The 24,982-nt window shown below is 47.2% G+C and overlaps 1 protein-coding gene across 6 annotated transcripts in view; it reads left to right on the forward strand.

Annotated features, from left to right (window-relative positions):
* NAV2 (neuron navigator 2) overlaps positions 1 to 24,982 on the forward strand; it is a 372,791-nt gene that overhangs the window by 255,576 nt on the left and 92,233 nt on the right. For all 6 annotated transcript variants that reach the window (XM_045557674.1, XM_045557675.1, XM_045557676.1 and 3 more), the window contains one exon: positions 573 to 695. In XM_045557674.1, the coding sequence (XP_045413630.1) occupies positions 573 to 695 (123 nt within the window). The remainder of the gene's footprint in view (positions 1 to 572; positions 696 to 24,982) is intronic.

Genomic DNA, 24,982 nt, shown 5'->3' on the forward strand with positions numbered 1-24,982 from the left:
TCCCATCTATCACCAGCTGTGACATTCCCAGAGTTTAGGTGAAAAACCTACAACCCAGAGCAGCGACTTGCTCTGTGATGGCAAAGGTGGCTCTTCTGTCCTCTGTCCTTTCTTTTCTCCTCTCTTGAATGCCTGCCTGCTTCCTCTGCTGTACTGTTCTGTAATATTTTTGCCTATGATTTGCTAATGACTTGTCAGTTCCATTTACATAGGTAAAACACCTGCTTGTATAATTGCTGACATTAAAAAGAATGTCATGAATACATCTGACAGATAATTTTATTCACTAGTTCCCTTCTGCTCTATAGATTCCTGTGAGTTTGGGTTAATTAAGCTGAGTTTTTTGGTTTTTTTTTTTTTTTTTTTTTTTGCTAGCAAGCTGGTGATCCTCTAGGTTGAATCAGCGGCTGAGTTATCCCTGGGTGGTGATCGGTGACAGAGCCTCAGGAAATCCTCTGTTTCTTCCCTCTTAAAGCACAAGGTGGCCATGCAGGGCTTTTGGATTGAACAGTAAGCCTGTCTGCGACTTGCTTTTGACCATACATGTGCATCATCCTCTTCTTCTTTTAAAGGTACATGACCGATGGTGGGCTTGGCCTCTACACGCGTCGCCTGAACCGTCTCCCTGATGGGATGGCTGTGGTGCGGGAGACCCTGCAACGAAATACCTCCCTGGGCCTCGGAGACGCTGACAGGTAAGCTCGCTTCACTTGGGGTTGGCAAGATGCACAGGTGATTCCAGAGTGGCCTGCAATGAGGTCTGTGATGCTGGAAGAGTGGATGGGGGCTTCTTTAACCCTCAGAGAGGTGGGGAGGCCTGGAAGCTGAGCCTGGGGCTAGGAGCTGGCACACTGGGAGAGGGATGCTGAGGGTTCCTGAGTCCTGCTTCAGGGTAGGGTAGTGCTGCTGACGGCAAAAACACAGGGAGTTGCGGCTTGGGTGGTTTTGTTGTTGTTTTGACTGTTGCTACTGCATCTTTGTCAGCTCAGCAGGCCCCAGGGATCTGCTTTACTTCCTCTCTCATTAGCCAGCTTTCTAGGCATTGCACCTCGGGACGCGTGTGCAGAAGGGAGCTGTTTTGGCCTTGGCGGAGTAGGCTTCACTGTAGAGCCTCCTGTTGCCTGGTAATGGGAGGCAAGGCGTAGAGACGTAGGTTTATACACCACATGCTGAGAAGTTGACATTATGGGGATGGGTCATGTGTCGTCACCACCACTGTCAGAGAAGACAAGAGCTTCAGAAAATGCTACAACAAAGAGGTCTATTGGCCTCCAAGTTCTAGTCCTTACTCTGACACAAACCTATTCCATGACCTTGAGCAACCCTGTTAAAGAAGGGATGTGGACTATATGATTTCCAGGATCCCTTCCAGCTCTAATGTGCTATAATTCTGCATTTCAGTACAGATTTCAAATAGCCTTTAATGATCTGGCTGTTCAAGGATTTTTCTGGCATACTTGACCTCTTTCCACATCTGTGTTGATGAGACGTAACGTGGAATTTAGATGTGAGTGCTTTGAAATGACTGTACGCCTTTTGGGTGCTAAACCTCATACGTCGGAAAGCCAAATAGTAGCACGAGGACAGCTTCCTGCTGTTCTCTTGGCAGGGCGTGCTCTTGACAAAGAGCTAAGTGACTTCTGTAGTTCTCTGACTTCGGAGAAATAGGGCAGCACACTGAAGAGACGGATACCAAAATCACACCCAGAAATGGAATTTGCTGAAGAGGAATCTTCATGGTCTCTCAGGGCAGGCTGGGAAACACTGAATTAGTTGTTAGGAACTTGGGATCTGGCCCAGTCTCTACCGCTGACTTGAATGTGTCCTCCTTCAGTCTACCCAGCATCCAGGCTTGTGATTTATGTGTATCAGGGGTGACAAAAGGCTAGGGATCTAGCCCAAGTCAGCTTTTTCCCTATGGTTAATGAAGACTAAACTCTCTGTAACTAAAATCTTTAAAGTAAATATTATTGGGGGGAAAAATCAACATGCCCGCTGGAGATTACCCAATTTGCCAAATTATTTTGCTTATTTGTGTTCTCTCGTGCACATGTAGTTAATTGGTAAATCTATCAGCATAAAATGCAGGCCTTACAAGGTACCTTTCCCCTTGTAGCAAAAGAAGAATCTGTACTAGGCGGTTTAATTTAATGCTTCGTTGCAGGGTTAATGGAATTATTATAGATCATAGCTGAGCTTGTTTCTGCTTTTGGAGATGGAGGATTTGGGGGTGGGGTTGGAAAGATGGGTAGCATTTGTTAGGTTGTTTTAGTTCAGCTTATGTGGCTGAACCAAATAGACAACAATGTCTTCTGGTTCTCCCTGGACTGGAATGCTCAGATCTGATCATTTATTTAAGACTGAATGGATGACTGACTGAGTTTTCAGGAAAGAACTCAGATGGCTTTTTAAAGAAATAGGATTTAATAAGGATTATAAATTTCTGTTTTATATAAGTTCTGACCTGTAGGCAGGGAGATATTTTGCATTGTTCTAGAACATGCCAAATTTCTTTACTCTCCAAAGTTATTGTGAACAGACCATAGTAATGCTTCATCTTTGGCTAAATTAAAATAATAGTGGATTTTTTCTATAAAATTCTTCATAAAAATCTCAAATATATAGTAGTTACGTGTAGTTGTAAAAACTATATTCTAGATGACTGTTTCCCAAAGTGGGAGGCTAACATAAATAATATAGGAAATAATTTTAGATAGTAGACAGGAAAATACTTCTTTTTAACAATTACACTTTAATTTTAATATTTTGAAAAAACTTACAACTAGCACATCAAACCTATGATTTTTACAAATACTGCTTAAGGTAAGGATAGCGCAGGCTTGAGAGACTGTAATGTGAAATACCAAGGAAGAATATCACAGATGGTGTGTAGTGATGTCAGAAAGAAAGGTAGTGTGTGTGCAAATTGGCTGCAATTTGGGTAATGCTATTCTTATCCCCATAATCAGAAATATGTCCTTTAAATAATTTAAATTAGATAAATGACCAGAATTCTTCCTTTTTAACTTGATAATCAAAGGTCTCAGAGCTAAGGTATTTCCAGGAAGTTCTGTACGAAAAGACAGCCCAGTGAATTCACATATAAGCAATAGACCACGTAAGTTTATGAAGGAAATAGGAAAAGTACTGGAAGATCAGATCTGATAAAACTTCAGCAAAGGGAAGACTAGTGCAAGAAAGGCAGATCCCTGTTTGAATAAGAGAATCGGAAACCTCGGCAGTGCGGCTCGGGAGAACAGCTATTTGAGGGCAAGACCTTAAAGGACGCTGGCCCAGCGGGCAGAGCTTGGCTGTCTGCAGCAGGATGTGGCTGCGGTATCTTCAGGGTTATTAAAAGTAACTGATAGGAATGTGTACCTTTGGAGCCTGGGAGATAGAGACCATGTCAGTTTGTGAGTCTGGTTTGTCACCAGCCGGCTTCTGAGAAATCATAAATGAAGATAGTAAATTCAAAATGCCGAGTGTGCCCTTGATCTCCTGTCACTCTTTAGGGTTGCCACCTCTGGGCTCCAGGTTTTCCCTGATAGTGATCGGTGGCTACTTCCATCAAACTAGAGCCAGCCGGCTGAGAAGGGAGGATCAAAAGGGACAAATGGAGGTGGCTTATTACACATCATAGGCCCCAGATAACGGACAGATAAAGGGAGCTTTGGCCTGGAGGTCTCCAAACTCGCAGCCTGGGAGGAAGAAGAAATACGCCAAGGAGGGCCAAGAGACTGTGCTAACCGACAGTCAGGTGGCTTGCTGGGCTCCCACCGGCTTCTGTGTGTGCTGCCATCCTCTCAGAACCCACCAAAAGTTCCTGAACTCCAGTGACATGAGTGCTTTGAAAGCATAAAGCTCAGCTCCAGGAAAGTTTCCATTTCTGAGTCCCTGTCTTGGTGGCTCCAAAGCCTCAACGGGCTCATGGCTCTTTTCTTTATCAACCTGTGCTTTAGCATACAATGGGCTGGAGCAGTTAGCTGCTTCTCCTAAACGGCATCGGCATCGCAGGGTCACATGCCTGTCACTGAGAACAGCAGGAGGACGAACTCGGGCCTGGCGTGCACATCAGATCAGAAGGACTTTGCAACTACTTGGTAACCTTCTTCTAAGCCACTGGGACACTTACTGAATGTCAGTGGCTTTCCTTAATTTAGGCAAGAAAGCCAAATCACTTCAGACCTCCCAAAGGCAAAAAACAAATGCTGTGAGGCAGAGTCAGCCTGAGACTTGAACACAATGGAAATTTCCCTCCAACTTTGTGCCAGGAAAGGAAGCAGAAAGGAGAGACCTTTTTTTTCCCCTTCTTGTTAAAAGTTTTTATTATCCTCCAAATTAGAAAAGTGTTAGGTGTAGAGATTGCTCTCCCAGTTAAGCATTCAGCGTCACTGTGCAGACTTTCTGGGGCCCTGGCCTTGGTATTCAGAGCTGCCCCAGTTTCAGCTTGAGTCGGGAAGCCGCTCTGGGGGCAGTGCCACAGGGTGAGGATGTAACTATGCAACCTGGTATTTGTGCAGCCTGCCAAGCCTCCTTCCCCTCTGGGAGTGTCACAAGGGCTCCAGGAGCTCCAGGCACCGCTTGGCTTTGTGATTCATGTGGAACAAAGCAGCCCTCCTGGCACCAAGCGGCGCATTCACAGATCCAGGCCCGACCTGGAGGGAAAAGTGTAGTCCAGGCCAGAGGTCCTCAGCCAGCAGACGGAATTGGTGGGGACCCCTTTCCAGGTGGTAAGTCCCCAAGCCAGTTATTTCTTAGGCGTAGACCCTGCTGAGAGCCATGGAAGAGAAGGAGGAAAAATGAGAAGAGACTGTTTCCCTGACCCTCCATTCCAAGCCCCCCAAAGATGTCCACATCCTAATGTTCAGAACGTGCAGTTACATGATAAGGGGAAATAAGGTTGCTTATCAGCTGGCATCAAGATAGGGAGGTCACCCTGGCTTATTCGGATGGGCCCGTTGTGATCACAAGGTCCTTAAATGCAGAAGGGAAAGGCAGAAGAAGAGGTCAGAGTGATGTGATTTGAGAAGGACTCACCCTGCCATTGCTGGCTTCGAAGGTGGAAGAAGAAGGTTACAGCCAAAGAGTGCAGGTGGCCTCTACAAAGGGGAAATGACAAAGGAACAGACACTGCCCTAGAGCCTCCAGAAATGCGCGTAGCCCTGCCCATACCCACAACTTTAGCCCACAAGACCCGTGTCAGAATTCTGACTCGTAGAACTATGAGATATAATACATTTTTCGTTGTTTTAAGCCACCAAGTTTATAGTAATTTGTCGTGGCAGCAATAGATAATTAATAAAAATGTATATCACAAAGTAATAACAATAGTAGTTACCATGTCCCTGTGGATTGCTATATGCCAGGAACCGTGCCAACCACCTTTCAGATATTACCTCATCTACACACCTGACCCCTAGAGAGGAGATAATACCCTAGTTTCATAGACACAAAGCAGTGATTCTCAGAGAGGGTCAGCAACTTGCCTCTCTGAGCTAGTTACACAGCTAATAAGTGTCCAAGCTGGGATTTAAACCCAGGCCTGTCTGACCCTCCCCAGATCCTCCAACCACCTAACATATGGCCTCTTAAGGGAGCACTCTTTGTAAAGATTCTTCCATTCCCTAATTCTGAGCCCTTACCTTGGTGTCATCTCTTTAAATGAGCCCTTAGTCACTAAACATACAAGCAATACCCAAACAGCTGGAAAGGTAAACTCGATCCTTGAGGGATAATTCGAAACAGTTTGCCTTAAGAGGAAAAAGGGGATATTCTTGACTCGTCTCCCCAACCCAGATGTTTTGCACATGGACACTGCAGGTGGGTTTGCCCTCCCCTCTTTTCCCATCTGTGATCTCAGACCTCAAGGAAAATGTCTTTCTTTTATAAATCTGGGCCAGTTTGCTGCTTGGCCTCCTTGCCAGTTCAGAGGAAGGGATGCCTATTTGTGAATTCAGACCTATTGCAATTTTGTATTGTTAGCTGGGGGAGGAGTCCACAATTTCAAGTTCCCAGGCCAGGAATGGTGCTTGCCTTTAGTGACCTAGGAAAGCCAGGGCCACCAGAATCTGCAGAGATTCCACAGTCATCCAAGAATTTCTCTTTCCTGGTCTTGGCTAACCAGTGTGTGACCCCTGAGGCAATTGCCGCAGGTTCTCTACCCAGAGCTTGGAGGTCTGCAGGGCCTCCAGAGGCTGGACCACAGTTCAAGGAGAGCCCCTAAAAATCTGTTCCCCCCCCCCCACCGTGCCTAATTCTGATCCTCCCACCATCACCAAGTAAAGCAAGAGGGATCCCCAGTCTTTGACCACTAATCTCACTTCATACCATCTTTAGCTGCCAGTGTTGGAACCTTGTTTCCCCTACATCCAAGTGGTGGCCATGAGAGAACATAGACCTGTGTTACCTAATATAATAGCCATCAGTGAAATGTGGCTGTTTAAATTTAAAATTAATTAAAAGTTCAGTTTCTTAGTTATACTGGCCACATTTCAAGCCCTCAAAAGTCCCGTGTGGCTAATGGCTGCCCTGTTGGACAGTGCAGATGCAGAACATTTCCAGCATTGCAGAAAGTGCTCTTGGATAGCACTGAATGGACGATCTCAGTTACATTGCGAAGGTAGCTGTAAAGAGGAGACCTGGAGTTTGCTGTAACGATGCCCGGGTTCCGGTCCTCGCTCTTACAGGCACGTCACTTAATAACTCCCTTGAGTTTCAGGTTTTTGTCTCTAAAATGAGGATGGTACTCATACCTATTTAACAGGACCACTGTGAGGGTCAAATGAGGTAAATGAGGTTGGTGAAAGTGTTTTGTAAAGTACCCAAGATAAACACTCTAATTGTTCTTAGGTCCTGCAAGCCATTTAGGGCAATCTGGGTTCTTCCCCTCGCACCTCACTTTATAGTAACTCATAAGCCCTCTTCCTTCTATACTAGCTTATAATAACTGCATATAATAAAAGAACAATTATAAATTAAAGAAATGTAGCATTAGGGCCAGGGGGAAATGTAAGTTAGAATCTGATGTGCAGAAAAGGGAGAAAATGGAAAACACGGGTATGTGAACCGTAAGGTCCTACATGGTTGGTTGCATTTTTGAGTATTTTCAGCATTGAGCTTCCTACTGGCCCAGGTGAAAATGAACTTGGCCTTGCTTCCCCCCCCCCCTGACTTTTCCCACACTATTTTGTCTTCATCTTCTCTTGCCAGGGTCAATCAGTTGAAATCTCTCTCTCTCTCTCTCTCTCTCTCTCTCTCATTTTCCACCTCTCTCTCAATCCCAGCCCTTCCTTTCTCTTCCTCTCTCATTTTCTTTGCCTTATCCCTTTGACTGCCTTAGAACTGCCTGTTATATCCATTATGTCCCTGAGCATTTTTCAGTCCTGCATTCAAGGGTTATGCCCATTCTCTTGGGATGAGAAGATGCCTCCAGACAGTGCCCGACATCAGTGATCTTTACTGTGCTTCCTTTCCACCCCCTTTCCTCTTTCTGCTCCTGCTTGTGTATAGCAAGGACAAACAAAGGAGAGCGTGAAAGTCACTTTCATTTTAGGGCTCATAAAAGGCACCTTAGAGGCAAATCTCTCTTTCCGCAGTGACAGGGTAATAATTACTGCATTGGCCTTTCCCAAGGGCCTCTTTTTTGCTGGTGTCACTGCCTTCCTCTTTAAGAAGAGCTGCTGCTTGTGGGATCAGTGGGCAGGCGCCACCTGTGCTGCACAGGGGGGTGGTGCCGACAGGAAGCAAACCATCTGTATCTAAAACCACAAAGGAATTCTCCTGGGGGTTATAAAGAAAAGAGAAGGAATAGTGTGCAGAGTACCATTTCTTGTGCATGTAGTGTTTTCACGTTAAAAAGAAAAAAGCAGTATGGTGGCCCCATGAGGACCTCCCACTCCCTAATGTTGGCCAGTGTCATAACTTTGTTGCACTATATAGTAGAAGCGCAGCTGAGTTGAATGGGGGTAGGCAGGGGGAGAGGGCAAGGAGAGAGCATAAACATGCCCCCAAAGTACATTTTCTATAAGTGGTGACTTTTCAACAATTGTTTAACGTAATTTGTAGACTTAATGGTTGTTCAAAGTAGGGATGAAAAGATAGCTAACAATATGAAAGCAAGAATGAAAGTCCAAAGAGAAAAGCCAAAATGGGGAACCTTTCTCTGTACTTATTCCCCTAGCAACCTAAAGCATAGGCCCCAGCCCCCGGTCAGAATCTGACTATATTGGTGCCCTGCGATAGAAAATAACTTCATGTGTTCCAATTCAGATACCTGGGAAAGTTTTTGTATCAGTCAGGATAGGATAGGTTATGCTGCAAAACAAACAGCTCCAGAAAAAAAAAATTCCACCCTCACTATTTGTCCATTGCAGGCCAGTGGGAGACTACATCGTATATCATTTTTACTCTGGGACCCAGGGTGCTAGAGGAACTACCACTGAGAGCATTGCCAGTCTTCATGGCAAGGAGAAAGAGAACACACTGTCTCTTAAAGCTTCTGCCTGGCCTGGTGCAGTGGCTCATGCCTGTAATCCCAGCACTTTGGTGGGCCAAGGCGGGAGGATGACTTGAGGCCAGCAGTTTGAGATCAGCCTGAGCAACATGGCAAGATCCCATCCCTACAAAAAATAGAAAAATTAGCTGGGCAGGTTGGTGCACACCTATAGTCCTGGCTACTGGGGAGGCTGAAGCAGAGGATTGCTTGAGCCCAGAAGTTTGAGGTTACAGTGAGCTATGATGATTCCACTGCACTCCAGCCTGGGCAACAGAGCAAGATCCTGTCTCAGAAAAACAAAACAAACGAACAAACAAAAATAACCTTCTGCCTGGAAATGACCCTTGTATATTTCCCTCACTAACCATTGGCCAAAGGAAGTCACATAGCTACACTTAAATTCAAAGGTGAAGGGAAGTGATGTTCTACCATGTGCCTGCAAGGAGAATAGAAAATATGTGGTGAACTATGACCATCACTGTTTTATTCTGTACAAGTGACTGCTTGAGCTTAATGTGCTCCCTCCCCCCTCGATATTTAAGCAATTCTGTATCATGCAGTCCATCACATATTTACTGTGTACCTGTCGATGCCAGGCACTGTGCCTCCCAGTCTGACTACGTGGCCTCTAGTAGCTTCTCTGGGTGGGGGAGGTATGATTGCCTATTTGGTAGATGAAAGAACATGATAACTGAATTGGTTAAGGAATTACATCCAATGCGATGGGGAAGTTGTGTTTCAACACATTATTTGTACTATGTTTTGATATGTGGCAACTTATAAAAAATGCTGATGATTGATTAATATTTACTGAGCACCTACTGTGCACCAGGCCCCTGGGATCTAAAGATGAGTAGGACTTCCTTGCACTCAAGAAGCTTACAATTGAGTACCAGGGAGAGAAACCTAAAAAGCCATTGTAATGGGATGTGCCAAGTGCCATAGAGACTTCTACCCTGTGCATTGGGAGCAGGGAGGACTGGAAGCATCGCTGGGGGTTACATGTGGTCCCACATTGGGCACTTGCTGTTATCCTAGTAAAATGCAGGAGGCTTCCTGTCGGTGGTGATGAGAAAGCTTCCTTTAAAAATATTACCCATGTGTCCAGTAGGCCTGCTTATCTCACCATCCATTTGGGATTTTCTTTTCGTTTCCTTTAATATCCTTTGTCTCTTTTAAAGGGCAGCCTAGCTATGATTTCTATTACTGAAATGTAAGATCGGATTGAAATCAGCCCAACATATAAGGCAGCCCTTACACCGGCCCGTGGAGAAGTGTCCCTAGTTTCAGTGTAACCTTTATATGGGTCATGGCGGACAGCTGTGACAGCCCAGAGTTGCACTGAGACATTGTTTCTATTCAAGGTTACTTTGCGTGTCAATGTATTTTCCCAGGGCTGCCCCTGCTAAGCCAGTTCACATCAAATAGAAGCTTTCAGTGCCGGAGCTAGGTTTGTTCAGAATCATCAGCTGTAGCTCTCTCTTTGCCTGTAAGGAAATTGAGATTATTAGTGGCCCAGTGACTACTCTCTGTCCTCCAGGCTTCAGGAGCAAGGTCATCTCTGTGTGGGATTGGAAAGCGTGAACTCCAAGTAACTCTGGTGAAAGCACACATAGTCTATTTGGTGGCGATTATGAATGCAGCCATGCAATAAGGGAAGTGGTGCAGTAGGAACCAGGAGACCTTGTCCGAGGCCTGGCTCTGCTAACAGTGAATACCTTGGGCAAGATGCTTTCCCTCTCTGTGCGCTCGTCTCTTCATCTGTGTAGTCAGACTGGCTGATTTTTAAGGTGCCCGGGCTCCAGTAAGTCAGCATTCTTGTTTATCACTCGAAGGGCAGAGTTAACAGAATGACTCGTGGGTATAGCTCATCTTTGCAGGGCAGGGGGTCTGTGAACTCTGTCTCTGAGTCATGATGGCAGGTGTCAGCATGTGATAGTGTTTCAGTTAGGCGTGGGGTTCTTGCCCGAAGCCCCTCATGTGTACAGCAGGCTGAGCAGCCCCTGCAACTGTCTTGCCGAGGGGCCCCCTCTTCTGCTTACAGCAGACCTCTTCCAGAAGGTGTCTGTCCTCACTGTGCTTCACAGCTAAGCCTGGGCTAAGCTGCAGTGCACTTGGAGGCATTTGGGAGAGGCGGGTAGCTGTTGTTGCTGACGGCAGGCACAGGAGAATGCCCAGGACCAGATGAAGTCTTCCCAAGGAGAAGTGGAGGGAGGGCAGAGCTACGGGGCCTTGGACCTTCCTAATGCTTTGAAGAAAATCTGCTATCATACATTGCGTGAATTGTGTTCCAATTGGAACTTCACCAAGATTATATTAGGAGATGAAGCTCATGGAATTGTAGTCTTATTTTCATCGAGATAACAAAATTCCAAGTGAGCGATAAGCAATGAATTATATTTATTTTGGTGAGTGTTTTGACTCAGGATTTAATCAGACTTGGATGTGCATTGTTCCGTAAATCAGCACTAACAGTGGGTGCTGCCTGTCCAGAGCGGGGCGGGTGGTCAGCCGGGGAATGGGCAGTGTTGGGGCATTTGGAAGGACTTTCCCAGGCTGTGATTTTTCATGCAGTTGACAGACTTTGCATGGTACGCCAGAGTCCCAGAGGACAAAACAGCACTTGGATTTGAAAATTATACAAGGAAATGAGTTTTACATGTAAGGAAACTGAGGCTTGGAGAGGTGGCTTTCCTTCCCCAAAGCCACAGTGCTATAAGCGACAAAGTTAGGATTTGAATTAAGGTCTTTCTGGCCACAAAACCTTTGCTTTTAATCATTGTATTTGCCTCCCTCTTTGGAGGCTTGGTTGCCATCCCTCCAAAGTGTGAACCTTGTTTGGAGCTGCGTGAGTAACTGGTGAGCATCTCTTGGTGCCAAGCACAACGGAGGTGCTTGCAAAGATCACCACATCTGGACCACTGGCCTTGTAGACAGTCTCCTTCCCAGGTATCATTTTCCCCATCTGGGAGGCTCAGCCAACACAAAGCCCAGGAGTGCAGCTCAGGCTCGGGCCATGCTCTGCTGTTGCTAAGGAATTCTATCCCTTACTTAAGAGGATCTTAGGGATGCTTGAAGCTGCAGGTGTAATATTTTCCCTTAAGAACATTTAACTGTTTCTTAACCCCCAGCAGAGGCTGCAGAGTTGCCCTGGCCATACTGATCACACCAGTTGACCTTCAGGGTCTGCCTGCTGTCGCCTGCTCCCGGGAATGGCTTCGGCTATAGACCCCTGTGGCTATTGCGTGTCAGTAATCCAGGAACAGGAGGCTGGCTTTGTGTGCTCCGGCTGCAAGCCCTGTTGTTTTCCCTCATCCGCTGCCCACGTTGATTTATCTCCCTCATTAATTGGTGGTGCTCAGGACTGTAAAATTGCCTGAAATGAGATCTGAAGAGGGACTCTGACACTTTGAGGGATGTTGCAGGATTGTGTGGAGGAGATTAAACGGGGACTGGGGGAAATGAGGTGGTTGCATGGCTCGCTGGGCTCAAGCCCCCGACTCGAGGATTTCTATCGGTGCTGCTCCCTTTAGCTTATCCTGAGATTTGGGGAGAGAGAGAGTCTCACCCCTACAGTTTCCCCAGTGGCAAAATGAGGCTTAAAAAAATTCTCCCTGGCTGCTTATTTGGTTGTCTGGATGTGGCTTTTGGGCAGCCCACGAGTTTGCAGCAGGGGAAGCCCCAGAGAAGACATGCGGCAGAACCACAGTAAGAGTCTGTCGTGTGCCTTGCAGAGGGTGCAGAGGTGGACTCTGGAAGGTGAATGCAGGAGCCACTTTGGGTGCTGTCAGCCAAGCCCCATGCGGGAGAGGAGGTGCATCTCCACGTACCCTCTGAGTTGTGGCAGAGCTCCCGTGGAGAGAAGGGGCCGTGAGGACTCTGGGCGCACCAGAGACAGGCGCTCTGGGAGGTTGCCTAGACTCTGCCACAGGACTCTTCCACAGGACTCTCAGCAGTTTGGCATCTGTGGTCCTGGATCTCTGAGTCTCATTGTCAACAACAACAGCAACTTTCACTTATTGAACACCTGCTGCGTTGTAGGTATTCTCCTAGATGCTTTATGTATTAGCTTTAGCCTCCCCATTTCATAAATAAGGAATCCTGAATCGGTGAGCTTCAGTGACTTGCTCAGGGTTACACAGACAGTGAGTGGCGGAGCTTGAATTCCAACCCAGGAATTCAACCCCTAAAGCCAGTGTCGTATCTGAGACACCAGGCTGCCCCATCTCTGAAGGGGAGGGCGGGCCACTGTTGACTAATCCACAGATCCAGCACTCTCTCAGAATCATCTGGAAGAGCCTCTTGGCTTCCTTTGCCTCAGGAACCCCGACTCATGCTCCAGGGCTGGCTCTGGCCTGCCTTCTCCTCTCCTTCCCCCACCCCAGGTAGGATCCCATGGGGGCCTCTCGCCCACCCAGGGCCTCCCCACAACTGCCATTTGCTTTCTGGTAGCACTTAACTTGCCCTCGGAACCATATACTCCTAGGTGTGGTCTCCCCTCGAGACTGAGGGGGAGGAACCAGATGATGATGGCATGTTATTCTGGGCATTCCCAGGCTTTGCACACAGCCTGGTATATATAGTAGTAGATGTTTGCTGTAGAATTAATTAAGTAATGATATTAGAAGAGTTACTGGATATTTAGCTTCCCTCCCCTTTGTCCATCCAGTGTGTCTCGGCAAACTCCCTCCAAACAATTGCAGATCTCTCTGCCCACCCCCCTTCTCTCTCCCTCATGTCTCCCCCCACCCCTTTCTTTCTTTCCCTGTGACCTTCTGGGCTTGCTGTTGCCATCATGGCCTTCATGTGGCACATCCTCTACCAGCAGCCATTGTCACCTTCTTAATATATACATCAGATCTCATATGCCATGTCCTGTATAGGATTCCTGGACCGTGAATGAATGAATGACTGCCAGGCACTGTGGTGCGGGGCTGAGGAGGAAAATAACTCAGAGCCAACGTGCGGCAGGCGGCAACCAACCAGCACGGGGCACAGGCCAGCTGAAAGTCAACCCTGGCTAGAGCGTGTGCCAAACCCTCCCACTCAGTCCTCAGCCGGTGCTCAAAAAAAGTTAACCGTGACCCAAATTGCCTTCAAAACATGGGTTTGTTGAAGTCCAAGAGCTTCCCATATGCGAGACTGGATGGTTTGAGCCAGCCCCCTACCATTTTTGAAAAACAGTTTCAACCTGTGACCCCGCTGGTGCAGACTGCAGCTTTGCCGAGGTCAGTGAACCATCCTGTCCTCATCTGGACTCACTTCACTGAGCCACTGTGAAGTTGAAATAAGACGGTGCCAGGCACAAGGTTCACACAGTGCTGGGCCCGGTCCGTGTCCTCCATCAATGGTGGCAATTTTTATTTCGTAATGGATTAGAATGCCCATTTCACAGGGAAGGAGAGTGAGGCACAGAAAGGCTAAGATGCCCAAATCGGGGAGCCAGATATAAACGTGGCTCCCATCAGCCCCTGGCCTGAGTGACCTTATGCCATAGCAGTCCCTCTCTTTGTGATCTGCCTGGGTGGAGTCTCCCTCACTTCTTGTCCTGTGCTGCTCCTGCCCTCTGGGGACTCTGTCAGTACAAAAAGCAAAAGCTATTTAAGGCCCGAGACCCTAATGGGCAACTGGCACAAAAGCCAAAGTAGTCAACACCCTCTGCGTCCTGGCAGGAGGTCTCAGTCCTTGGAACCGGCAGACTAAGCACCGTGTAGCAACATCAGAGGTGCAAACCTGCTAAAATCCCCAGCAAAGGTCTTGAAACAGAACATGAAAGGGTTTATGACCCTGTGGATTTGAACTTCTTGTGGAGCCAAGCTATAATTCCAGCTCTGCTTTTGGAAGCAAAGATCAGAACCATAATTTGAGGAGGGCCTCAGAACACGCACTGATTATGTTTCAAGACACAAGCTGCGGGATGAAGCTGCCGAGGGAGGGCCTGGGGTACGGACCGGGAGGGGGTGTGCAGGGAGGTGTAGGGGAGAGTGAACGGGGTGTCTAGCTGAGGCAATTAAATGTCCTTGCTTCTCCTTTAAACAAAGGCCCTGAGCAAGCCTCCCAGAGGGCTGGCTCTTAATGGTCTGGAATAAAGGAGTAGTGAGCAAAGCCAGCAGGCTGGGGGAGCTAATGTGCTCCCCCCAGCCTTGAATGTCCCCTCAGGAAGTCTGCTAGGGAGGCCTCAGGACTCTAGCAGCACTTGTCATGCTAATGAACCAGCCTCTCTGGTGCCACTGAGCTCAGCTCCCAGACTTCAGGTTTGAGCTCCACTGGAGAGCCGGCCATGCTCCCTCCGCTCCCTTGCCCACCCCCGCCCATGGCGCTCCTCTAGTGCTGTGGTGCCTGGCACTGTCCCTCTGCTCCCACTGCCACCGTCCTGCTGTGTCAGCCTGGTTACCCAGCGTGTCGACCCCAGCACAGCCACCGTGATCCTCCTCAAATACAAATCTGACCGTGTGCATCACTCACCATCACATCTGGGATCAAGTGCAGGCCCCTGGGATGGCTCCAGCTCGGCTCTGCCACCACTCAGCCTCCCCTCGCATGTCTAACCCACCGAAAGCTTTGTCGTCGCCAGCGCACTCCGTGGGCTGTGAGTTGTGAGCCTCTGCACTGGTGGAGTTCCCTCTGCCTGGAAAGCCTCGTCCTGACCCTGCTCTGCCAGGCTGACAAGTCCTGTCTTTCTGCGTTCAGCTCGGGTCCCCCCTTCCTGGGAATCTCAGGCTCAGTTCCCTTCCTCTGATCTCCCAAAGGATCCCCTGCAATCCCTAGTTTAACTTACAACCAAATCTTGGGCTTTTTTTAAATTTTCCCAATTGCTAGGCTTGAAGACAAGGATTGTCTTTTCTATCACTGTGTTTCCAGGACCTAATAATGTGGTGTCTACCACATAGCAGGTGCTCGCCCAGTCCAGTTTTAGCCAGATGAGTTAGTACCTCTCCACCCAGAGGTCTTGGCTTTTTCTCTGTGAACACTGTTGCTTCTCTCACTCCCAGGACTGGCTCAGGCCCACAGTGAGGGGCACAGAGTAGGTCTTCAATAAAGAGCAGGTGCAAACCTGGTGGAGACGATTTGGGGGTGTGGCTGTCCCAACTGTCTTGGTCTGTTTGGATTGCTCTAACAAAGCACCGTAGTCTGGGTGGCTCACACGCAACTGACATCTCATTCCCACGGTTATGGAGGCCGGAAGTCCGAGGTCAGGGTGCCTGCACGGTCAGGTTCTGGTGAAGGCCTCGTCCGTGTGGCAGAAAGAGGGTGAGCTAGCTCTTGGGGGTCCCTTTTATAAGGGCACTAATCCTGTTCATCCGGTCTCTGCCTGCAGGACCTAATCACCTCCCAAAGGCCCCACCTCTGAACACCATCATGTTGGGGGTCAGAGTTCAACATGAATTTTGGGAGGACAGGAACATTCAGTCTCTAACACCACCCATCAGGCATAGCCCTCGCTGGGAACTCCCTGTGGATGAGGGGAGGGGATGGGGGATAACAGGGGTCTGGAGTGACATCCTCTCTGTATCTCAGCAATCAGTGAGTGAGCAACGGAGGGAGCGGATGTGGTGCAGACAGGGGGAGGTCAGTGCTTTCAGATTCCAAGGGCAGAACAGGAGCTCTGTAGCAGGGTTCAGACGGAAGGCTTCCTGGAGGAGGCAGGCTTTTAGCTGGACCTTGGAAAACAAGTGGGAGTTTTAAGTGGTGAGGAGGAGAAAGGGCAGGCAGGTTCGGTGGGAGGATGAAGAATGTGAGGGGCGATGGAGGGAAAGAGGAGAGCCTGGGGAGGTCTGTTCTCTGGGAAAGGAATCCCATCTCTGAAAGCCAACGGCTTGTTTTCCAGGCCAGTAGCCTCTCCACTCTGATACTCAAAGCCTCACCTGCATAGCTGTGTCCCACTGTGCCCTTTGGAAGTAACCTCCCCAGCTGCCCGGGAACCGGCTGTGTCAGAGGTCAGCCCTGTGTCCTTGGAGAGAAGCCTTCCAAACACAGGCACTGATAGGCTGAGGCAAATAGCTGACTTATTCACAGATGCCCTGGGGCTCACAGTGGTAGAACTGGCCACCTCCTAATGATTAAACACTACACAAACAGCCACTGACCAGGGCGCCCCACCATAAATGGGCCGTAAACCACAGTGGGCAGCAGCTGTCCCACCAGCTGGGAGGAAGCAGGGCTGGAGAAATGCTTTTAGTCCTAAGCAACTAGCCCTCTAGTCAGAGCCCAGAAAGTGGACCCAGACCTTTAGTGCAACTCGAGAGGGAAGAAGTGGGATTCTGAGGTCACTGAGAGTGGAAAATAACAAGCATCTCCCTCCCTTCCCCTGGGCTCGGTGCTCTAAATATGCTGCGCGTTAATTTACGTCACAACCTGGTGAGTTAGGAATTACAGGTTGGCTAATAGGGCGGGGAATGGATGAGGCTGGATTCAAATGACATCTGTATGGATGGTCCGTTTTATCTGTATATCTATTAATAAGGGAAAAAGGCTCACCACCACTCTCAAGTTAGATGATGCAGCTGGCTCAGAGAGGGCAGATCTTTAGTCTGGAGTCACACAGCAAGCAAGTACTAGACACAGGACTAGAATCTAGGTCCTCTGACCCTCCAGTCAAGCCCTTTCCATTATCGCAAACGATTGCACTCTGCCCGCAGCAGCTCTCAGGAGTCAGTGACTCAAAAGTGCCAGTGCTGGGACATTGCCTTTCTTGTTCTACCTAAACCCACTTCCCTCCATCTCTAAGTTAGCTCTATTAATACTTGAGTCCCACAGGTAAAAGAATCACACCTGCTCTGCCTGTTTCCAGGAAGGAGGCAGCTGGGCCCTGCTGGTGAGGGATTCACACCTGCCCACCTGCACACACTCTTCCCAGTGTTGCGGAAGGGCAGGCTGTGGGCGTGCAGCAGACCCCGCAGCCCCTGAGAGCCCGGATGGGAGCAAGGGCCTCCCTGTCACAGCCATCTTGCATCGTTAGCATCCACTGCGCCCTAGGCTCAATAAGAAAAAGAGCCATTCTGTTCGATGGATTTGGATTTTCTTGCTCCTGGTTTTGTCTTACTGTTAATAATAATAATGTCTGGTCACTACTAGAGAGTATGGAGGGATCGTGTCAGGCCAGGAACATTTGAGAAGAAAACATCTAGGAAAATTCCATCCAGGCTGAGTGAGCCAGCAGACTTGCTTGCTGGTGAACCCCTGGAACCTCTGAAAATTGGTTGTTTCCAGAAGCCTACCTGGAATTCCCAGCAGCAGTTGTTACGACACCAGCCCTACATTCCCCTCCATGTCACTGCAGAAGGCCTGATTTGTTTCTTTGAGTGAGCCTGCCGGACTCAAATGTCCTCGAGGGACCTTGCCTTTCAGAATCTCTCTCTAGTGTGCTTTGGTGTCCCCTCCTGTCAAATGGGCAAATGAAGTCCTGGTCTCTCCTCCCCCCACTGCGGTAAGTCAGAAATGGACGAGGAGCTTGCTGCAGCCTCAGGAGCCTGGTGGCATTGCAAGTGTGAGGCTCTGACCAGAGCAGCCAGCTTGTCCCCACTGCCACTGAGGCTGTGACCACCTGGTGCTAGTGGACCATCAAGCAATGGGCTCTGATGCTGGGCGGTTTTGCTGTCCTGATCGGGTTACAGTTAATTCTTTTAGAACCTCCTTCCAAGAGACGCTCAGCCTTGCTGTTCTCATAAATCCCCTCCCCCTGCCAGTCAGTGCCTTAGTGTAACTTTAAGGTGGTGCTAAAAGAAGATAGCATCTAAATCCACTGCGGTGCTTTTCAAATTACAAGCTGTAAGCCCCGTGATGGACTGCACTGGCCATGGCTCTAGGCCTAGACGCCACCAGATGTGCTTTTGGGAGTTCAGGTTTCTCATCTGCCTTTCTTTTTTGCTCATGCTTCTTTTGATGTAAGACCTTGAACCCAAAGCAAGATAATGCTGTAGTTAAGAGCAAAGGCTCTAGGATAGGGTTCAACTCAAATCCCAGCTCAGCCACTTAGTAACCAATGCCTTAGGGTAAGTTAATGCAAGTAGTAAGAGGTCCTTCTTGGTGGAGCTGTGAGGCTTACCTGTGGTAATCCCCAAATGATAGCTATTATTTGGAAGGAGGGTTCTGCTCCCAGCCAGGGCAGGGACTGAAGTGTCTCCTGATTCATTCTCACTAGATCACGAGCCCTTTGACAGTAGAGACTCTCTCTGTCTAACACTTTAAAGCCAAGACCTAGGGCATAACTGTCACCTGAGGGAAGTTCAGTAAATGTTTGTGAACGATTTCAGTCCCAAGTGGTTCTGCTTAGTTTTATCATTCTTTAAAAACAGAACAAGGGGAAATGAGTCCCATGTGGACTGAGAGAGAGATTTTGAATAAGGACAGGAGCACAGGGAAAGGGAGCTGACATTTCTGAGCACTTCGGTGCGCCAGGCAGTGGGCTGAATGCTCACCGTGTTTCGTGTCACTTCATCCTGCCACGCTCCTGCAAGGCCAGCGCGACCTTCACTGTTCATACCAGGAAACTAAAATGAGGCTCCGAGAGAGGTGAACTTGCCTGAGGTCGGACAGCTGGAGAAGCTGGGATAAGGATAGCAGTAGTAGCAGCAGCAGCGACTAGCATGTATGTCATACAGAACATACCGTGAGCCACGCACTTCGCCTCAACTTACTCATTTAATCCTCACGACAACCCAGTGAGATATCCTCATGTGAAAGATGAGGGGACCAAGGTCCAAAGAGGCAAAGTAATTTGCACGTAGTTGGAGGTAGAGCTGACTGAAACCCTGGTCTCCAAAGATCATTTTCTTCTTGTCTCCTGGGAGGCATTAGTAAGGACATTGTAGGAGTGAGCTTTCTGAAACAGAATTAGGTTTTTAAGTAAAACGGCACTGCTTTTGCTGGAAGTTTTGAAAATGGGGCATGCTGTCCATACTCCCAGGGCATGTAAACAGAAGTTTTCCTGGTGGTGCAGGGCAAGGATGAGAACCCGTTCAGTCCCCTTTGGGGCCTTGCTTTGTCTCTCGACGTTGACTGGGGTGACAGTATTATTTTCACTGAAGAAACTGATCTGCTTTTCTGTGGAGGGAAATGACAGGTTAGAAAAGGCTCTCAAAATCTAAATTTAGCGAATGGAGTGTATTCATGTGCCGTGCACCCGGGTCACCAGGAGGAGATAGGTTTGACAGGTTGGCTAGGGGACAAAAGCCAGTCCTTGAAGAAATCAGCTCTCCTTTGAAAGGTAAGTCAGACTGATTATTCGTCTGCGTGGAGCCTGGTGTGGGAGCCCATTGATCAGCAGCTGGAATGGGAGCCCGAGAGGTGGGTGCACGGAGCCACAGCTGCCACCACGCCAGGGCTTCTGCTGTGATCGCCTTCCAAGTTCAGCCAGCAGTAGAGTAACTGCCCACTCTCCCCAGCCCCACACTTTGGCTCCTTTGTTTTACGGTGCTACTTAGGATTTATGAAAATATTTTTATATGCACAAAATGGCAGAAGAACTTTATTATACTTTACCCTTTGTGCAAACCTTGTGAGCTTGGTCAATAGCGGAGCCCTGTCAGTAGGGCAAAAGGGGCAGAACCCAAGTGTTTCAGAACTCCCAGCCTGTGCATTTTAAGCTTAGATGCATCAGGGCGTGTGCATATGAATGCCAGTCTTCCTCTCTCTCTCTGAGTTTTCTCTCTCGCCTTGACTCTTCTCAGCTTCTTCTTGAGGTGCAAAAACTTCCAGAGAGCTTTCCCCGCCCCCTGGCAGCCCACAGAGATTTCAGGGACACAGGGAGAGGGCAGGCTTGCAATCAGCATCTCCAGTTTGACCCTAGGACAGAGGCCCAGATGAAGATCATTCACACCAAAGCTGTGTCCAGGCAACAGCCAGCAGATTTTGGAAAAGGACTTAACCAGTGTGGGAGATGACTAAATTTAGACTGTGTATTTCTTTTTCTGCTGCTTGTGTCTTTGATCTGCTTGGCAGCTGAAAATTGAAGTTTCTCAGATCTTTTTTTTTTTTTTTCGGCCTGGTTGTTTTGCTAGATAAACCATTTGCACAGAGTGGTGCGTGTGCCTGCACATGCTTAATTTCCCTGGCATCTGATAAATGTTTTGAAATCGGATAATGCTGGAAGCATTTTTCATTACCTTAAAGTGCTTTGCTTAAATAGAATTGATTCTTTTCCTCGACGGCTGTGTTACTGCTTTTTTTTCTTTCTTTAATGAATAAGATCACTCTAACTGCTTTCCCTTCTTCTCACTCCCGTCCTGTGCAGTCGTCTCTTCCTGTCATGTTTGCTGGCAAATGAGACTTCACATCCCCCATGTGACTACACAGGTGTCAGTGAGACCTCCCTGCCCTTGGGGTGGGAATTCGGGATTCCTAGTCTGTGATGGGGAGAGGTGAAGTTGTAAAGCAAAAGCGTAGGTTGGACGTTGGAGATCTGAGGGTTAACCTTGGTTCTGCCACTAAGCTCTGTGACCTCGGGCAAGGTACTTCCCCTCTTCCTGAGCTCACCCAGGGAATTAAACCAAATGGCCCCCAAGTTTCTTTCCAGATCTGAACACCTAGGGTGACCTCAGTTTATCAGATAACCAAACCTGTATAAAGTTTGGGATTTGATTATCCCAAAGTGCAATGCCTGGAGGTGTAGGTATTGTTGAACTGAGCGGTGCATGAACTGAGGAGCTAGAACCTGTGACAGATGAGCTGAGAGACAGTGTTGTGCGTTACAGCTTTCTGTGGGGTGGACATATCACTTAAAAAATGTTGACTTTGTCAAGGAAATAAGATAAAATGCAAACAACAGAGTGAGCATTCGAATTGGGAAACAGAGCTAGGATAATTTTATTAATTCTTTGGGATATCTGCATCTCTGCTGCCCACAGCTTGTCCCAAAGCAGTGAATGCCTATGAGCTCCCAATCCCTTCTTCAGATAAGGTCCAAACTCTGTTACTGGGCTTTCCTACGAGATCTGGCTCCTCTTATTTCTTACCCCTTTTTTTCCTGTCTCCCACCACTCTGGATTACTTGCCATTCCCCCCTAAACCATCCTTTCACCTTCTAGCCTTTACAGAGGCATTCCTTCCACTCTTACCCCATCCTTTTAGGGAACACATTAAGCGTCACCTCCTCCAGGAAGCCCTCCCTAACTACCCCCACCAGAGACCGGATTGAGTGTCTCTCCTATTTGCTTCCACAGTCCCCTGAACTTTTCTGTATCATAGCAACAAACACATCATATTATAAATGTCTGCTACCAGCCTGTCACTTCATCTGTACTCTAAGCATCTTGAGGATGAAGACCTGTCTCACTCCCTATCGTTTCCTCATTACCCAGGCCAAATGAGGAAGTTGCTCAGACAGGTAGACTAGCTCCAGTTCGCGCAGCACACAGCTTGTTAGTGGAGCCAGGCTTCCCTCCCAAGCCTTCCTCCTTCAAACGCCAGCCCTCTCCCATTCTGTAAGACTTCTCACCCTGACCCCATCTCCCCCTAATTGTGAAGACAGCTTTTCTCTTGAGACACTTCTATGATCTCATAAGAAGCAGTGGTAAAGAATGGAATTTGTTTTCCAGACCTTTGATTTAGAGCCTCATTTGCAAGATTGTCTGCCCCCACGGATCAAGACTGAAAGCAGGAACACTTAGGTCGATTGGCTCAAACAGCACAGAGCCTGCCGTGCAAACAGGGGCCTAATAAGAGTGAGTCTCCTTTTTTTCTCCCCGGAGTTTGACACGACCTTCCCATCCCAGATGCGTTTGTGAGATAAGTGTGGCAGGCCCTTTTTTTTTTTTCCTTTGTGAATTTTGAAATCCAAACACGCCTCTGCCTCTTGGATTCCAGCAGCTTTAAATGTCCTTGGATTTTTTTTTTTTAACAGACCCAAGTCTATAATATGTGTACAGCTGTGGCTCTTATCAGAATGCAGACATGCCTCTCATTACTGCTAATTGCAGTTCTACCACCCGGTGATCTGGGCTCAAACCTCCAAGTTCTGTGACTGGTAATCTATTTTATAGCATTGGCTACATAGGATACATTACAGTATCTTCCAGGCAGCTGCTCTTTAGGTAAATTAATACCTGGGGGTCTTTTTTTTTCCTCTAGGAAACTTTAAGTACTGTAACAGGCTTTCATTTAAGGCTGTGCAAGGCTTATTTCACCAGATTGCTATTTAGAAGTTCTAACAAAACACCTTTATGAATAGCAACTGTAATACCCTTAATCCGCTAAACTTCCTGACATTTTAAACTAAGTGGATTGCTACGAATGAAATCAGGCTTTTCCATCTCTCTCCTTTCTTCCTTTCTCCAGCCCTGCCTACATATCCTCAGAACCAAGGTACTGGGCTGCAGTCTTTCTTGCTATTAGGCTACCAAACTAGAAAAGACCAAGAAACACAATGCAATTTCTCCAGACTCCAGGTTTTGTAATTACCTGGCCTGACCCACATCTTTTTTTAAAAAAACAAGTTTTGATGAGATTTCTGTTTCTGATCAAAGCTTAGGATTTTAAAAACTTAAATGTGATTTTTGTTCTTATTTAAAAAAAAAAAACGTATGTTTTATTATGGAAAATAGAAAATGCAGATAAGCAAACAGGGATAAAAGAAAAATATTATGTATCCTAATATTATAGGATATAATAATATATAATATTGTAGGATATAATATTATAGGGTATGACACAAAAAGATCTGCTATTCACACCTTGGTGCTGTCCAGATTTTTTTTGATTCATGTAAGCACATACGCATTTTATTTTTAAAAAGACCAAACATTTCTTGAGTACTTACTATGAGCCATGCCCTGTTCTAAACTCTTTATGTGTATTGATTCATTTTACAACACCTCTAGGCAAAAGAACTCATTGTACAGGGTGACGCAACTGAGACACACACTGCAGCATGCCACAAGTCACACAGCTAAAAGTGGCAGAGCCAGATTTGAAGCTAGAGAGTGTGACTCTATAGTCTTTAATTTTAATTGCTGTACTACCCAACCTCTAAAAAAATGAGAGGTGTTTTATAATATGATTTTGTGTAATAATTTGACACTTACAGCATGAGCATCTTTTTATTCATCGACATCCTTTGTAATGGCCACACAGTATTCCATTCTATGGAGGACGCATAATTTGATTCACTCTTTCCCTCCTGGTAGATGTTCAGGGTGTACCACTCCTTTTGTTCTTACAAACAACAATGGAAAAACCATTCTTGGGCCTAACATATGCACACTAGTGCGTGCTGCAAATAAAGCCTGTATTCTATATTTTCCTTATAATTCTGACATCTGTGTGTACAGATGATGCTCTGGAGGCACTGTAGAAGAACAGTCTCGAGTATGTTCTGACTACTGGTGATGGGGCTACCCCGAACCATTCACACACTTGTATCCATACTCCATTGTTCCTGGTACCATGTTTGGGAGAAGGTTGGCTGAAGAATAGACTTTCTGTCTAGGTCCAGCTGGCTGCCTGCAGCTGAACCTACACATTTAGCATCTGTTCGTACTGTGCTCTGAATTGATTGGGAATGTTTATCTTTCTCTCTAAACTTAAATGAAGGTGCAGAACTAGAAACTGCCATGATGGTACCTACCGAAGGAGTCACCCACTCCGGGAGTGGGGGGTGGGCATTAGATAGGGTTATTGTCAGCATATCTATAATAATACTTGGCGAAGTGGCTATGGGTAAGGTTAAAGAAAAATCATCCCCAATGTGCCGAGTACCAGACTCAAGGCAAAAATTCAGAGGTGATTAAGAGCAGTTTCAAGCATGGGCTCTTAAATCAGAAAAACTGGGGCCTTACCAGAAGTGTGGCCTTGGGTATGTTACTTAAACCACTGTTCCCCAATTTCCTCATATAAATTGGGACTAATAATACTTCCTGCATAGGGAATGTTGGAAGGATTAAATAAGACCAGAGAATTCAGCATAGTAACCCCCATGATAAGGACTCAAATGGGAGGTTGAGACATCCCCGGGACACTAGTTTACGAATCAGGCAGATCTGTGTCTAGATTTTGGCTTTGACGTTTATTGGCCATGTAACCTTGGGCAACGTAGCTAAACATCTCTGAGTTGTAGATCATCTTTCTATTACTATAAGTTGAGGATAATAAAATCTATCTTACTGGGGTATTGTGAGTTTTGATATCAATGTTATGTGTCAAGTTAGCAGAGTCCCTGGCACACAGTTGGTTTTCAGTACTGACAGGAAAATTCATAAGCACTTACAGTGTGCCGGTCACCCTGTTTTACTCCTCTTCCTCCACTCAAAGCAGGTTTTCTCGTAGAGACTAATGGTCCAATGGAAGAGGTTTAATTCTTAACCAGTCTGTAACTTTTCTGCTAGCCTCCCCGCCAGGCAAATACCTAGAATGAGTTGGGCTCTTTGCCAAACTTTTTTTTTTTTCCTTTTGACTTAGACAAGATTGTGGTTTAGAGATTGTGGAAGGTTTTTTGAACCCGTTTTATAGTCCCTATAAACTCAGAAGGGAAACAATGAAATACCAAAGCTAAGG

Source organism: Lemur catta, chromosome 7, assembly GCF_020740605.2.
Source record: "Lemur catta isolate mLemCat1 chromosome 7, mLemCat1.pri, whole genome shotgun sequence".
Lineage (NCBI taxonomy): Eukaryota > Metazoa > Chordata > Mammalia > Primates > Lemuridae > Lemur > Lemur catta.